The 18,286-nt window shown below is 38.7% G+C and overlaps 1 protein-coding gene across 11 annotated transcripts in view; it reads right to left on the reverse strand.

The window, feature by feature from the left end:
• The window catches only part of WAC (WW domain containing adaptor with coiled-coil), an 88,823-nt gene that overhangs the window by 34,281 nt on the left and 36,256 nt on the right, over nucleotides 1–18,286 (reverse strand). For all 11 annotated transcript variants that reach the window (XM_058681597.1, XM_058681599.1, XM_058681595.1 and 8 more), the window contains exon 4: nucleotides 3,649–3,755. In XM_058681597.1, the coding sequence (XP_058537580.1) occupies nucleotides 3,649–3,755 (107 nt within the window). The remainder of the gene's footprint in view (nucleotides 1–3,648; nucleotides 3,756–18,286) is intronic.

The following is an 18,286-nucleotide window of genomic DNA, read 5'->3' on the forward strand; positions in this document are numbered from 1 at the left end:
GAGCCTGTTTCGGATTCTGTGTCTCCCTCTCTCTCTGCCCCTCCCCTGTTCATGCTCTGTCTCTCTCTGTCTCAAAAATAAATAAAAACGTTAAAAAAAAATTTTTTTTTAAATTAAGATGAGTATCTTTGGGCAAGGCTGATTACAGAAACTAGATCCTGAGGGCCTCGAACTGAAAAGCTCCAAAATATGTAGAAGATACTTAAGCCATAACAGTAGAGCTGATATATAAATGCAAAGTCATCTAGGACTGAATTCAAACTAGGACTGAATCCCTAGCAAATCAAAATTGGTGGACAGGCAGAAGGGAAGATACCATTTATGTATTTAAATGGGAATAATTTTTCTTCCTAAATGAAGCAATTTAGAGGCCTCTTAAAAATCACAAATACACGTAACTAATCTAAAATAATCTACATGAGGTAAATCCTATTATGATTTAGACCAGGAAGGAGGACGCATTCAAAAAGCTTTTCCTAGTTACCATGGGCTCGGTTCTGTGTTAAACCACAATAAATGTTCATCATCACAGGACATGTGAGCATCTTAATCTAATACTGAAAAAATAAGACAACTTCAATTTGATTTTCAACAGTTTATAAATATAAATCACCCAACAATAAAATGTCTTTGTAGATAACTAAATAAGATTTTCAAAGACAGATTTAAAACGTGAAAACTTCGAAGAGAAAAAAGAACTACTTTTTTAAAAAGTTATTCCATATTGTGTTGACCTAAATTACCTAATATTCATCTTTTCTTCCATTATGAAAATACTAAAGACTAATTTTATGTTTTATTTTCTACTCAAAAACTTCCATTAGAAGTGATTTGAAGAGAAAGTCAGTTTACAACTAACTAACATGCAGAAGTTTCAAAAGCTAACTTCTCAGGTAAGATTAAATTTATACTTTATAAAACATGTGTCATGCCCACTGGGTACATTATAATAAAAAAGACACCTACTTGGAGATTAATTATATACCTATAGTTGAAATTTACCAAAAGGGAAATCCTGATTCTGAAAACATGTAACACTTAATTCATTCCATTTCAGTACAGTATTCAGCATCCACCCACATAATGAAATCCCCTAACATGACTTGGGTTGATGAAACTTCTCTGATTGCTCATTGTCATCTTGGAAATCAAAATAACCAGAATGAGTTTTCCTTGAATAAAGATTCTGTTTAAACTAATGTCCACATGGCCTGCCACTCTGTCAGCAAGTACCAAATCAGAATTGTGAGTGATAAATGGAACTTTAAGTTATTGCTTGTTACTTTGTAAATTAATGGAGCCATTTTCCACAAAAAAGATTCATCCTAAAATCCTGACTATACACCTTAATGGAAATGACTCCTCACAAGTAGTTTGGTAGACACCGCTTAAGGTTTACCAAGCTGTTGTCTCAGTCTCGACACCACGCTCCTAAATTTTTTTTTTTTTTTTTTTTTTTACGTTTATTTATTTTTGACAGAGAGAGAGAGCATGAGCGGGCAAGGGGCAGAGAGAGAGGGAGACACAGAATCCGAAGCAGGCTCCAGGCTCCGAGCTGTCAGCACAGAGCCTGACGCAGGGCTCGAACTCACGAGCTGTGAGATCATGACCTGAGCTGAAGTCGGATGGCTCAACCGACTGAGCCACCCAGGCACCCCAACACTTCTATGCTGTTCTGTGATACTGCAAATTACATTCTATTTAGTCACCTGGCTTCCCGTTAGATTCTGCCAACAGTAGGCACTGGAACAGGACTGAAAGGCAGGAGAAAGGAGAAGCCTAGCAGCCACAGCTGGCTCCAGTTTCTGGCTCTCTGCTGTCTGAAACCAGAACTAGCTTCATACCACTGAGGTTCTAGCCAGATCTCTGCAGGACTCCTCCTCTAAACTACTAGGTTCTAATAACCACAACGTCTTCTTACTGTACTCTGGCCCTAATGGTGATTACTATAGATGCAATAGCCGAATGTTCCTTTTTGTTTCTTCAGTCCTCAAAAGCATGCAGTATCTGCTTAATCCTATATATAAAATTCTTTGCACTATTAAATTTTCTGTGCTGAAATATCCAGTATTGTTTTGTTCTCCTACCTGGACCCTGACTAATACAATATTTAAAACCATTCTAAATCTACCTTTATGAAAATACTACCATTTATGTTTCGACTTTCTGCAGAAATGTACTATCCACACTGCTTCAACAAGGGACAAGAAATAATCAATCCCAAGCACCTTTCAATGCTGATTAAGTCATGATGATCACCAAAGCAAAATCTGTTGGATTCAACCTCCACTTCTACAGTCTTCTAGTTGTTCTTTCCTTCCTAGATTTTCCAAGGTACTACCGGATAGAATTTTGTAAATTGCAAGTATGAGGTTACCTCACCAATTCTATGCTTCAATAGCTCTCCACTGCCTTTCTATAAAATTCATATTCCTTGGTAAGATATATTATTTTTTTGTGATCTGGCTCCCACTCACATCTGTAACCTGAACTCTTGCCATTCTTTCACACTACCAAATCCTTGCCGTTCTCCAGATACACTGGGCTATCTCACACTTCACTGTCTTTGTAGATGCTGTTCCCTTTGCATAGCACACAAATTCCAGACCTCTTCAACTGGCTAAGTTCTATTCAATCTGCTCAACAGTGTTACTTGTACTTTAATATCTTACTCTCATCCAAGCTGGGAGTTCTCCTTCTGAGTGCTCCCAAAGCAACTTTAACTCACACTGTTTAAAAAAAATTTTTTTTTAAGGTTTATTCATTTCTCAGAGACAGAAAGAGACAGACTGTGAGCAGGGGAGGGGCAGAGAGAGAGGGAGACACAGAATCCAAAGCAGGCTCCAGGCTCTGAGCTGTCCACACAAAGCCTGTTGCGGGACCCGAACTCACAGACTGCGAGATCACGACCTGAGCCGAAGTCGGACGCCCAACCGACTGAGCCACCCAGGCACCCCTAACGCACACTGTTTTAACTGTTCACTCTTCAGTTTTCACCACAGGTCCAAAAGTTCTTTTAGGATGGGCCACATTTTCTTAGTACTATATAGCTACAACCTAGCATATGCTTGGCAACTTTTGTAAAATGGACTTGTTACAACTTTCATTTGAACCCTGACTTTAAAAAACGCAAGCTGAGTTATTACTTCAGTTTAGAAATATCTAAAATTCCTGACTTAAATTCCCTTGAGGACAGGAATCTTCACATCACTAGTGTTTAGTACAGTGTGTAACCCAGGAGATGCTCTTAACAGATGTTGTAAGATGTGTACATATTATAGAAGGAGAACAAGCTCAAGTTAAACCACTTTACCTAAGTATAGAAGTTTCATAACCTATAGATCTTTATATCTCAGATATTGCAACGGTAGATTTTGCTCTGTACAGTAAAAAAGTGAAGAAATATCAAAATGGTGTCTCCCAAGTATTCTCAATTCTACTAAAAGGTAAACTCATTACTTCAAATACATTTTTAAAAAGGTCAACATTTACTTAAAAAAAAAAAAAAAAGACATTAGATTTAACAACAACAACAACAACAACAACAACAGACTTGGTTGAAGGGGTGGAGAGTGGAGGTGGGTAGGGCAATAAATGAAACAAACAGAAAAAACCCAAAACCAAAAGTGAGCATGTTTATATACTTACTGTGTCTGAAGTTTTGCTTGGATTATTGCTTGGATTAGAAGAATGTGAATTTGAACTATGAAGAGCACTGTGGTTGTGTGAATTTTCTTGTGGAGAGTAACTGGTCCCTTAAAAGAAATAAAGAGCAAAGTGAATTATAAATCGTATTTCATGTTTAATTTCAACTGGTTTCTACCATACTACAGATCACCGTGTAACCCGAAATCATTTTACATAAGCATCAGGAATATATACATATTCATACTTCTTGCAATATTAAGCATTTGTGAGCCAACTAAAGATGTGGCTTGAAGAGCATGTATCTTACATGGCTGACAGCCTAAGGAAAAATGTTAACTATATTTAGATGAGCAAAACCTAATCTACATCATTTCTGGCAACTTGTTTTTGTGTTTTTTTTTAAATAAGTTATATTAGGGAAAGACAGAAACACAACCACACATAAAGAAAAAAGTCACAAAATTTCAAGCGATACACAACTAAAAGTCACAAATATCCAATATGTTTTTGCAATTATTTTTAAATTTCTTTTTAAAAATATTTTTGAACATTTACGTATTACTGAGAGAGTACACGCACAAGTGGAGGGAGGGGCAGAGAGAGGGAGGGGCAGAGAGAGGGAGAAGCAGGCTTCACACTGTGAGCACAGAGCCCGATGTGGGGATGTAGGGCTCAAATTCAAGAACCGCAAGATCATGACCTGAGCCGAAATCAAGAGTCAGATGCTTAACTGACAAGCCACCCAGGCGCCCCTATTTTTCAATTTCTTAAATAGCTCCTACAACTTTATTTTAAAGAGTTCTGCCAATTTTTTTAACTAAAACAATATCAAGAAAACTAAATCTTAGGGAAAGTACTTCCCTTTCAAGATGGTGAAATGTTATCAAGTCCCCTAATAACAGGACCAACTCTACCTAAGAATGGTTTTTAAAGTAATTCATAAGTTTTATGAATAAACCACACATCTCAGAGACCATCAGAGATAAGTGTTCACGGTCTTTAAAAAAAAAAAAAAAAAAAAAAAAGAGAGGGGCACCGGCCGGGGTGGCTCAGTCAGTTAAGCGTCCAACTTCGGCTCAGGTTATGATCTCATGAGTCATGAGTTCTAGCCCTGCGTTGGGCTCTGTGCTGACAGCTCAGAGCCTGGAAGTGCTTCGGATGCTGTGTCTCCCCCTCTCTCTGCCTCTCCCCTCTTGCTCTCACTCTCAAACATAAATAAATAGTAAAAAACAAAAAAAAACCAGAACAAACAAACAAACAAAAAACAACAACAAATTTTAAAGCCAAGGTATAAAAACATAGACTTGTAAAAACGCTGGTAAGGATATGAAAAGGCTCATCATAAAAGTCTAATTGCTAGTATTTCAAATTTCATTCCACATGTTTATTTTTCAGCAACAAGGTACCATAATTCAACTTTTGTTAAAAAAAAAAAAAAAAAAAGAAAAACAACTACACTGTCAATGGTATGGAGGGTACCCTATAATGAACAAAAAAGTGGGAAGAGTAATTTAAATGGATGACTGGTCTAGGAATTAGCACTTAGAACCAGAGTTGTTATTAGTAGAAATAATTAAGAATTAACTATATCAGCAGAGGAAACTAGGTGGATAAGAAAGTGAACTGGGGACAGAAGGGGACTATAAAGTTTTAAGATACCCAAGTGGAAGTGGTCAGCAGATCTACACAGAACCAGGAATTCAGAAGGGGATCTAGAAGTCTCCTCCATTAGAAGTGAAAGGTAGGAGACTCTAACTTTACCTTGCATGATAATAAAAACAAGCACTATGAGCTTGGAATGAAGTAAGAATATGGCAAGAGCAAAGGCAATGACCAACACTTAACCTTGGATAAGGGCCAGTTTGCAAGGGATGCCAGAAGCAGATCCAAAGACCCAAAAAAGCTAGTGAAGTGACAAAAGAGGGTTACTTAAGAACCTGGCAAAACGGAGGTGGTATAACAGGAAATTTCTCAACAAGGCTACTGCTTGATGACTTCTTCACCTACTTGTTTTTAATTTTTTTCTTGCTGTATGGCATGTGTTTTTTTTTTTTTTTTTAATTTTTTTTTCAACATTTTTTATTTATTTTTGGGACAGAGAGAGACAGAGCATGAGCGGGGGAGGGGCAGAGAGAGAGGGAGACACAGAATCGGAAACAGGCTCCAGGCTCCGAGCCATCAGCCCAGAGCGTGACGCGGGGCTCGAACTCACGGACCGCGAGATCGTGACCTGGCTGAAGTCGGACGCTTAACCGACTGCGCCACCCAGGCGCCCCATTATGGCATGTGTTTAGATAAAACACCCTAAACTTTAATACAGTTGGCTAAACATTCTTCAATAAACAACATAAAACACAATCAAGACGAAATCAGTCAAGATTAATTCAGTGTGCAGAAAAGTTACAGAGCCGGGCTAAGACTGCTATCCTTAGAAAAGCCCGCTTACACAGTTGGCCTTTGGCTCACATGTGGGAACCTAGATTTCTGGAGAGTTCCCACAACAGCTGACAGTTGCTCACTGGCTCTAAGCTGTTTGTGCATGCAATATGGTTTATGCTTAACATATGCTTTCCTATTGGGAATCCAGATTTTTGGTACGTGCTAGGGAGAGGTGCCTATGTAACGACAAGCCAAATCCAGTAAAAATCTTGGGTACTAATTCTCTAATAAGCCTCCCGTGTGGTCAACATTTCACATGTATTGTCACAATTCACTGCTGAAGGAATGAAGAAGTAGGTCTTCTCTGACTCTACTGGAAGAAGACTCTTGGAGGCCCGGACCTGGTCTCCTCCAGGCTTTACTCTGCATATCTTTTCCCTTAGCTGACTATGCTTTGTATCTTTTCACGATAATAGGTCATAGCCAGGGTAGTAATTACACACTGGGTCCTGTGAGCCTCTTAGACAATCACCAAGTCCCAACACACTCAGTTACAAAGAAAAGGCAATACTCCCAGGTTTTTAAGAAAACCAGATCTATGCCAAAATTTGCACTCTTTAGAACTCTTATTTTAAAGTCAGGTTTACAAATAAAAAGCAGAATAATACACACTTGGAATGTCATATTTATACATCCCTAGTAGAGATTCCCATTGAAATTTCCAAAGGTATGTTGAAAATAAAGAAAATCAAGGCCAATTTTAAAGACTGAAAAGAATCCTAGAATAATCCTTTAAGAAGCCTGTGTTAGATGCCCTGACATTTACTTGTATTTATTTGTAAGCAAGAGAATCTATGCTTAAATCTATAAAATAAAAGACCCAAATTAAAGATTTGTTGAAAAGACATGCTAAGTGAAGTACTCTATAAACGTTAAGGTATATTTGGACTGCCTGCGTGGCTCAGCTGGTTAAGCATCTGACTTGGTTTCAGCTCAGGTCAGGATCTCACGGTTTCCTGGGTTTTGTGAATGTGAGCCCTGTCTGGCTCCACGGTGACAGCGCTGAGCCTGCTTGGGATGCTCTCTCTCACCCTGTCTCTGTCCCTCCCCCACCTGTGCTATCTCAGTCTCTCTCAAAATAAACAAACTTCAAAAAAACAAACATAAGCTATATTAGGAATGAGGTCTACTGACTGAGCCTCCCATGAGGTTAAAATCCATGAATCTACTCCACTTTAATGTTATTCTTACTATCAACAAAAATTCAAAAATTGACAACCGCCCAATTAGCTAAGCCCTTGCCTCTGAAGAAACAGTGTACTTTCCACAAGTCTGACACAGATGGTATCAGAGAGCTTTCAGGCCTGATGTATGTGTTTTCAGAGGGCATAACATAATCGCCAAAAACGCCAAGTACAGAGGCACACCAGTCTAAGACTTGAGAGAGAAGAGAAAACTCAATCAGCTGTTAAGAGAGAAGGCACTTTCAGAGACAGGAGCTTTTTCAATAGGGATTAGAGTCTACATCCTGTGAAACAGATTTATCTAGACCACTTAGCAAAACAACTGAAACTTAGAAGTGAGAAGCAAGATTAAGACACAGATATTTTAGTAAGAGACTAAAAATAAACTGACATTCTTAAACAGAATTCAAAACTAAGTAAAAGAGGTTTTTATAAAAAGCATGATATGATATGGTAGGCAATAAATCCGTACATTCTAGCCAGAAGGGTGTGCTTAAGAACTTAAGGCAGGGCAGATTTGCTTCTGAATAACATGATTATATTAAGTTAAAACTAACTCTCTATAATAAAAGCTACAATTTATATTATCTTCTAATGCAGTTTTGGGGGGTATGCCATTTGAGTCTTCATTTCTCCACGTAGTTCTTTCCAAACTGAAGTAACACCCAAGTAGAAAAGTATAGTGATGATACACACCCAGCATCAGAGTTAATGGGGATGGCGGTTATGATTTTCAGAGCTACATTTGCCATACCTATACAAAAAGTGCTACATCACAAAATTTCTTCTAAATCTTTTATCTTAAAAATTCACATGAATTTTTGTATACTGCCCTACAATGAGTTTGTGTGTTTCAGAGTAAGAACACAAGTTTTCCATTGTTTTTTAATGTGTATTTGTTTTTGAAAGAGAGCGAGCAAGCAAGCAGGGAAGGTACACAGAAAGGGGGACAGAGGATGTGATGTCGGCTCCACACTGACAGCAAAGCCCAATGCAGGGTTTGAACGCATGAACCAAGCTGAAGTCGGACAGTCAACCGACAGAGCCACCTAGGTTCCCCAGAACACAAATTTTTATTAGTAGGTTGCAGAATCTAAGACTGAGAGAAAAAATAAGTGATTTGTGGATGGCAATATATCCAAAGATGCATAAACCTTGAACTCAGAATTTTAATACTATATCCAGTGACTATTCAAGGGCACAAAGGAAGATTATATGCTGGTGAGGAAAAAAATGCGTATACACATACACACACATATATATAATAATTAATATAATATATAAATATATATATAAAGCCGGTTAAAGACAGTCTCACGGATGCTGTCTGGCCCAGGAAAATAATAGAAGCAAAAGCTGTTTATATGGTCTGGTACCCTTTATGGTCTCTGTATATTTAAAAACAAAATTTCTTTAACGTTTATTTATTTTTGAGAGAGACAGAGTGTGAATGGAGGAGGGGCAGAGAGAGGGGGAGACACAGAATCTGAAGCAGGCTCCAGGCTCTGAACTGACAGCACAGAGCCCGATGAGGGGCTCGAACTCACTATCAGTGAGATCATGACCTGAGCTGAAGTCAGATGCTTAACCAACTGAGCCACCCAGGCTCCCCAATGCTCTCTGTATATTACCAAAAAAGGGCTCACTACTTAAAAAATCTGAGAAAGGTAGTATTTATGGATAAGCGGGATAAAATCGACTTTAAATGATAGTGTTAAAAAATTAAAAGTGAGGACTGGTGAAGCAAGTCTTAAAGACCTCTAAGAAAAGGATATTACTGAGATTTAGGTTTAAAGGTAGGGTGGGGAGTGGAATAAAGGGGTTATAGGTCTATGCTTAACCAAAGGCAGAAATGAAACAGAGATGTACCAACATGATTAGATGCTAATGTCAGACTAGAATCCAGGTATCAGCAAAATACAACCTGCTGTATGTAAGTTTTCATCAATAGTTTTATCAGAACACAGTGAGAGCCAACCATTTAAGTATTACCTATGGCTACTGTTTCTCTTTTAATTGTAACAATGACTGTGAGACCTACAATACTAAAAATATTGCTAGATTGGGCGTTAATCTAAGATAAAGTAGGGGCGCCTGCGTAGAGGAAAAACAGCAGGTATAAACTTCTATATGATCAAACAAGGCTGGGAAATGCAACTAGCTTTTCAAAAAGTGAAACAACAGTTTTCATTCTACTCAGGGATAAATATCACAGGATTTGTATCCTTATTCAGAACAACCGTTATCAGATCCTCAGACTTAGAAATTAAGTCTTAATGCCTTCAACAAATAACTGGAATGGGTAAGGTATACCTAGAATGCTAAATGCAAGATTTCAACCACCCTAAACTGCTATTCAAACTAATAAAAGCAGATAGTAAGTATGCCTGAATAAGGTTCAGCAGATCTCAAACTTTAGTATATTAAAAAAATATAGATTTCAAGGTTGAACGTCACAAAGATTCTGATTCATGGTATATGGGATGAGACCCCCAAGACATAAATTTTTCATAAGAGGGTTTTAATATGGTCAGTATCCGGGCCACACTTTTATTTTAAATGCTCTACTGCCTTCCACTGTCTTCAGTCTTCCTTTGAACAGTTCAAAGAGGCCACAAACAGTTAAAAATAAGGAGATTTTACAAAGAAAGCCACACCTATAATGAGTAATTTTACCATAACATGACAAATATTTTCCTGAAAACCCTTAAATTCTGCAAACTCACACTAAAAATAAGTCTTATGGGAAAAATAGAATAAGAGCAAATCACTCAAAATTATGCAACTTTATTACAACCAGAGCATAAACAAAAACTTGAATAGCACAGGCAAGCAGCTCAGCACAGTTGTAGATTGTTTCAGGGGATATTAAAAACGCAAAAAAAATTAGGAAAGAAATGCAGCTTGCTGAGGCGGAGAACAGAGAAGTGAAGTTCTGAGCATTGAGGCTACAGTTAAAATGGACAGAGAAGAAGGTGCAACTTGCCACAGACAGGGAGCCATGAAGGCTGGGGGAGGAGACTTGACTTTAGGGGTCTTGCCTGTACAGCAGCTGGTTGAGGGCTTTATCCTTTCTATTTGAAGGTCATAACCTACTCCTGCTATTCTGATTCTCCCTGCCTAGAAAAAAAAAATTTCACATATGAACGAACACAGTTTCAGTTTATATTGGTGTCATTCTCCAATTTACTACTTGTACACGAGCTCAATGGTGGTGGAAAAGCAAAATGTAATCAGACTACGTTTCTCGTTTCTCGGTGAGGGTGGAAATGAATAAGATAATGTGTCGACAACAGGCTTGCACTGGACAGTCCCCTGTAGTTGAGTTACTCCTTCGAGATCTGTGTTATACAAGTGATAGTTCACTAGGCCACACACAGCTGTTGAGCACTTGAAATGTGGCTACTCTAAATGGAAATCCGCCGTACGTACAAAACACACACTGGATTCAAAGACTCAATACAAAAAGAATATAAAATAGCACAATTAATATTTTCATATGGATTACATAATGACCTGTTTTCGATATGTTGGGTTAAATAGTATATATGATTAAAATTAATGTCAGATGTTGGCTGGTAGAATAAAACTGCATACATGGCTCACTGGACAGCACCGTTCTAGATGAAGGTACCCACTGACAATTAGTGAAAGAGGGCCAGAGATGTCTAGTGTACAGAGGCCATTTCTCAAAGATCTGTCCCATCTAAAAAATTAGCTTATAATTAGCTAAACCTAGAACCTAATTCTGCTTAACACAATATGCAAATTTTTCTAGAAATTTAGATTGTACTGTACAGTACTTAGTTCTGTTTCAAACTCTTACCAAGATGCTCATCACTTTGAAAAACTTCATCACCAACAACGTCATACAATATACCTGCTGTTGTATCTATCACAAACAAATGATATCAAAGAGATTCCTTTGTTAAGAGTAAGGACCAAAAATTAAACTAGCAGAGATAAATGAAAGATGCAGCTTTCACTGAATTTCATTAATAAAGCTTGTTTTAAAAGCAGTACTGCTATCCTTTATGTTTATCCCAAATGAATATGCTACCTATTTTTCTGCAGTGATACAAACTACTTTGTGAAAAGTATGTATTACATACTTCCTTTAGAACTACCCACATCTTTCTTACTCTAACATGTGTAGGTAACATATTATTTATATTTACCTACAGTCTAGAAATGGAATTTTACAACATATTTTAAGGGAAGGTGTACATGCAAAAGAACAAAGTTGAGTTGTACCCCAATGTTTATAGCAGCACTTTCAACAATAGCCAAATTATGGAAAGAGCCGAAATGTCCATCAACTGATGAATGGATAAAGAAATTGTGGTTTATATACACAATGAAATACTATGTGGCAATGAGAAAAGAATGAGATATGGCCTTTTGTAGCAACGTGGATGGACTGGAGAGTGTTATGCTAAGTGAAGTAAGTCATACAGAGAAAGACAGATACCATATGTTTTCACTCTTATGGTAAGGATGGTAAGGATCCTGAGAAACTTACCAGAAGACCATGGGAGAGGGGAAGGGAAAAAAAAAAAGTTAGAGAGGGAGGGAGCCAAAAACATAAGAGACTCTTAAAAGCTGAGAACAAACTGAGGGTTGATGAGGGGTGCGTGGGAAGGAGGGAGGGAGGGAGGGAGGGAAGGGTGAGTGATGGGTGTTGAGGAGGGCACCTGATGGGATGAGCACTGGGTGTTGTATGGAAACCAATCTGACAATAAATTTCATATTAAAAAAAAAAAAAAAAAAGAACTACCCACATCTTTCTTACTCTAACGTGTAGGTAACATATTTATATTCACCTACAGACTAGAAATGGAATTTCACAACGTATTTTAAGGGAAGGTGTACATGCAAAAGAATAAAGTTGAGTTGGACTCCTTCCTCACCCCATACATACATTATACACTATACATACATATAATACAAAATGAATCACAGACCTAAATGTAAGAGATGAAACTAAAACTCTTATAAGTAAATGTAAGCTCAAATCATCGCCAAAAGTACAAGTGAAAAAAGAAAAAATATAAATTAAACTCTGCCAAAATTTAAAGCTTTTGTGCTTCAAAGGACACCATCAAGGAAGTGAAAAGTCAATCCACAGAATGGGAGAACATATTTGCAAATCATATATATGCAAAGGACATTTACCTAGATCTACTAGTAGGAACTCTTACAACTCAATAAAAGACAAACAGTACTTTATTTAAAAATTTTTTTAAACATTTTTTTTTTTAATTTTTTTTTTTCAACGTTTTTTATTTATTTTTGGGACAGAGAGAGACAGAGCATGAATGGGGGAGGGGCAGAGAGAGAGGGAGACACAGAATCGGAAACAGGCTCCAGGCTCCGAGCCATCAGCCCAGAGCCTGACGCGGGGCTCGAACTCACAGACCGCGAGATCGTGACCTGGCTGAAGTCGGACGCTTAACCGACTGCGCCACCCAGGCGCCCCTAAACATTTATTATTGAGAGAGAGAGACAGCATGAGCATGGGAGGGGCAGAGAGAGAGGGAGACACAGAATCTGAAGCAGGCTCCAGGCTCTGAGCTGTCAGCACAGAGCCCGACGCAGGCGGGGCTCAAACACACCAACCATGAGATCATGACCTGAGCCGAAGTCGGACGTTTAACCGACTGAGCCACCCAGGCGTCCCCAAACAGTACTTTTTAAATGACTAAAAGATAACAAACATTTCTCCAAAGACATACAAATGACCAAAAAGCACATGAAAAGATGGTCACCAACATTAGCTATTAGGGAAATGCAAAGCAAAGCTGCAATGAAACACCACTTCACATCCATGAGGATAGCTATAGTCAAAAAAGATGGACAAGTGTTGAGGAGGATGTAGAGAAACCAAAATCCTCATACACACTGGTGTTGAAAATATAAAATACTAAGCTGCTTTGGAAAACAGTCTGGCATTTCCTTAAAAGGTTAAACACTTTTAAACCTTTTAAATAGTTCTTTTTAACACAGAACTATATGACCCAGTAATTCTACTTCTAGGTATATATCCAAGAGAAATGAAAACATGTGTCCACAAATGTTCAGAGTCCATAACAGCCAAAAGATAGGAACAAACCAGGGGCGCCTGGATGGCTCAGTCGGTTAAGCCTCCAATTTCAGTCAGGTCATGCTCTCATAGTTCTTGAGTTCAAGCCCCGTATCAGGCTCAGTGCTGACAGCTCAGAGCCTGGAGCCTGCTTCAGATTCTGTGTCTCCCTCTCTCTCTGCCCCTCCCATGCTTGTGCACTGTCTCTCTCAAAAATAAAACAAACAAAAAAAGATAGGAACAAACAAGATGTCTACTTGATTGACAGATAAATAAGATACAGAATATTATCCGACAATGAAAATGAACAAGTACCGCCACAACGTGTAACATGGATGAACTGAAAATGTTATGCTAAATCCAAGAAGCCAGTCACAAAAGGCTGTACCTTGTAGGATTCCACTAGGATGAAACATCCACAATCGGCACATCTATAGAGACATAAAGGCTGCCTAAAACTGAGGGCAAGGTGAAAGCTATTGGGTTTCTTTTTGGGTAATGACATTGTTCTAAAACGGGTGGTGGTGATGGTTGCACAACTGGGAGTATACTAAAAACCACTGAACTGCACCCTTTAAATTAGTCAACTGTACAGGAGGTGGATTACACACCAATAAAACTTACCCAAAAAAAAAAAAAAAAAAAAAAAAAAAAATCTGCCGTAACTTAAATGTGACTTTGACTTGTCTAGCTTAGACAGAAACCCTGAATTCATCATTTCTTAAACTCTAATTCTATGAGATGCTTTGAATACAAAATGTCACATGGTCATGTAAATCTGGAAAAAGTTGTATATGATATTCTCTCATAGAAAACTTAAATGTACTTTAAAGGATCTAAGAATTACTGAAGTAAAGAAACTTTAACCTGGGTAGGTGGGGGGGAGGGAATTAAGTACTGACACATGACACATCATACGTGATCCATGAAAACACTAGGTTAAGTGAAAGAGGCCAATCACAAAAGACCACATGTAATCCATTTATATGAAACGTCCACAACAGAAAACTCTCTCCAGACAGAAAGCAGATCAGTGGTTGGGGAGTGGGCAGGGAGGGGAAGAAATGGGGAGTGACTGCTACTGGTGGGGTGGCGGTGGTGGTGATTGTGGGTATGCGAATTATACCTCAATTTTTAACGTTTATTCATCTTTTGATAAAGAGACAGAGCGTGAGTCGGGGAGGGGCAGAGAGAGAGGGAGACACAGAATCCGAAGCAAGCTCCAGGCTCTGAACTGACAGCACAGAGCCCGACACGGGGCTCAAACTCATGGACCGTGAGATCATGACCTGAGCTGAAGTTGGATGCTCAACCGACTCAGCCACCCCGGCGCCCCTATACCTCAATTTTTAAAAAGACATTTAAAATTGAGAACCATGTGGGGAAAACAGCACTCAAGCAGGTAAATATAGGCTTCAGTCCAGACTTTGCCTCTGCCTTACTAAATAAAAGTGAGGAGGTCACCCACCTTCTATAATTATCTTCACTTGTCAAATAAGATACTGGTTGGACAGTGTGCAGAATTACTTCTACTTGTTTAGAAAAACTATCAACACAGGACTCTGGACTCTTCAATGATCTCAAGCACTTGATTCAGTATGACACAGAGCAAACAGCAAGACAGGGCTGATGTAGAACTAATCTTGAAGTAAGGATCTCTTCATTCTTATTAATTCCAGTAGAAATTCACTGGGTTCACTGTAATATTCAAACTGCTCTCCCACTTTCATTCTGGTCTCCATTTGAAAACAGTCTCTACAGAGCAGTCGAAGTAATCTTTCAAGCCTGTATCTTCAATCATGACAGGTGTCTTGAATTTTAATGGTTACAGTGGGAAGCCATTCAACATCTCTGGCCCTACTTACCCTTCCAGCCTTATTCTGCAGCACTAACCACACCTTGCCCTCTACACCTGAGCTATCCTGGCCACTTTCAAGTTTTTGAATACATGCCAGTTCTTTCCTACCCTAGATCCTTCATACATTCTATCTCACCTCTATCTCCCATTCTTTATCTGCCTATCTCTTGGTCATCCATTTCTTCGGTCTCAGCTTAAAAGCCACATCCTTAGAAATGCCCTTCCTGGGGCGCCTGGGTGGCGCAGTCGGTTAAGCGTCTGACTTCAGCCAGGTCACGATCTCACGGTCCGTGAGTTCAAGCCCCGCGTCAGGCTCTGGGCTGATGGCTCGGAGCCTGGAGCCTGTTTCCGATTCTGTGTCTCCCTCTCTCTCTGCCCCTCCCCCGTTCACGCTCTGTCTCTCTCTGTCCAAAAATAAATTAAAAACGTTGAAAAAAAAAAAAATTAAAAAAAAAAAAATGCCCTTCCTAATCCTCCAACCTAAAACAAGCCCCCTCTCATAGCACATATCTCTCCTTAACAGCTATTTGTATGGAGTGTAATTAGATTACAACTCACATTGTTCTGTTTTCTTGTATTTATATTAACAATGTGGCTAGCCAAAATAAGGAACGCATTCCTTTGAAAGAGAAAAGAATATAGCATAGGTTAGCATGAAAAAAATTGAGTTTTAGGAAACTTAACCAAATTATCCTAAGATTCTGAATAGGTGGGTAGGAGACTATGTAGTTGGAAACTATCCTTTCCCAAGCTGATGCCTTTAGAGAGAGTACAGCAAACACGGCGAAAGAGAGGCAGGTCCTGTCATGCCTATGTGTCTCCAAGTAATTACCTCCTGACTATAATCAATTGAGCAAAGTAATCAGTTTCAACTTTGGAAGCCTCATGGTATTCTTCAATCTAGAAATGGTCGAAAAATGAAAACAAAGGAATCCTCAAGTATGTGCCACGCTCTCATATGTTTCACACACTTGTAACTCTCAGTTTATATTAAGATAGTAAAGGAAATTACAAAGATCATCTAACAAAAGATTTAACTGGATAAAACGAAATGAAGAATAAACTTCAGTCACGAAAAACAGTATGAGAAATGGCGTAAGGAAAGCACAGGATGACAAGGGTTCAGAGAGCAATAACGATTCCCACTAAAATTAGTGGGATAGGAACATAAACTTTCTATAGATGAGCTAAAAGGGGTGTAAAGCTAAATTAAGAAAAAACTACTGAAGGACCTTGGAAGCAAAACTAAGGGAAAAACAGAGTTTATCTCTCAGACAAGGAACTCTCAAAATATTAAGAACTGTTACTTGCTTTTGAGTATTTTGGTTTTCTCCCCCCAATGCTTTTGAACAGTAATAGGTACACCATGAAAAAAGGAGACTTAAGAGTATTTATCTTTAAGAATAACACAAAAGATTAAAGAAGAAAATTCTTTCAAAGAAATAGTTGCCTAATATTTTCCCAACTTTAAGCCACCGAATTCTTTCCTTACATGGCTTGCTGCTCTTCCTGCAAATGTCAATTCACAAGTTACCCCCTAAAAGAGCCTTTACCTGACCACCTCCTGTCACATTCCATTACCATGTCAAATCACTATTTCCTTTATAGCACAGACCACAATATGAAATTATCCTGTTTGTCTATTTCATATTGTCTGTCTCTTCTACTAGGAGAGAAAAGCTCCCTGAACACAGGGACTTTGCCTCTCATGTCACAGCTAGAATACCTGTAACAGCGCTTGGGTCTGTCAGTAGACTAAAATAAAACACATGCACGAATGAAAGCCCGATATGTACAGCAGGATACTCTCTTATTGTGATGGGAGTATAAGGGGTTGAAGACATGCTCAGTCCCACCCTTGGAACCTCTAGCCTCCATACAGTATCATTTAAAAAGTAATGACCCAGAATCCTGAATGGCTCAGTCAGTTAAGCATCCAACTTCGGCCCAGGTCATGATCTCGCAGTTCATGGGTTCAAGCCCCGTGACGGGATCTGGCTGACAGCTCAGAGCCTGGAGCCTGCTTCGGATTCTGTGTCTCCCTCACTCTCTGCCCCTTCCCGGCTCACACTTTGTCTCTCTCTCTCTCGCTCTTAAAAATAAATAAAACAAACAAAAGGAATGATACAGATAAATTCTATATATTAGCTATCAAAAAGCTAGGTAGTAGTAACAAATCCTGTGGGTTATATATAAGTATATAAACTTCACTTGTTAAACGTAACTAATATGACACAGCAAAAAAGTGTTAAGATGACCTTCACTACCTGCCAACACCCACTAAAACTGTATAATTAGTACATATTAGTAAAAAATTATTCTACCCTCCTCCCTGTACACCATTATATTAATTGGAAAAGTGCTTTCCCAAAATTATGAGGTATTAAAAGAAAAAGGCAGCACATTACAGAAGAGTAACCTCAAAGAAAACATTGGGTTTTCCCTTACATGTAGAACTTTTTTTTTAAGTTAGGATATCTCTCTTTTAAAAGTTTATTACTTATTTTGAGACAGAGTGAAAGAGCATGTTGCACAGGGGAGGGGCAGGGAGAGAGAGAATCCCAAGCAGGCTCGAGACTGCGCAGAGCCCGATGCAGGGTGCAAACTCACGAACCGGTAGATGACCTGGGCCGAGACCAAGAGTCATGGCTTAACTGACTGAGCCACCCAGGAGCCCAGGTAAGACATTTTTAATATTGCTCTTCCATGGCTCCTAGTGGAGACGCATAAACAGACAGCATTTATTCCAAAACTCCCATTGGTTTCTGTTGCTAAGTCATCCTGCTTTCGCGTTGAGACAGGGCTGAAGTTTTACATACAGCTACTGGTAATGTAACATTGGACACTGTGTCTAGGTGTTCTCCAACTGCGAAATGGGTGTCTATTAAAGGGAAAAGTAAACACTGACACATTGCCTAAACCAGTTTTATAAACATAGATGCAAATGCTGCTTACTATGAGGGATTTTAAAAATAAAAACAGAAGCTCAATAATTAGAAGAGGAGTTGTTCAACAGATCACGTTTGCTGATAATGTTTAACCGACGTATCCATTTTATGGCAAAATTTTTTGGAT

Source organism: Neofelis nebulosa, chromosome 8 (assembly GCF_028018385.1).
Source record: "Neofelis nebulosa isolate mNeoNeb1 chromosome 8, mNeoNeb1.pri, whole genome shotgun sequence".
Lineage (NCBI taxonomy): Eukaryota > Metazoa > Chordata > Mammalia > Carnivora > Felidae > Neofelis > Neofelis nebulosa.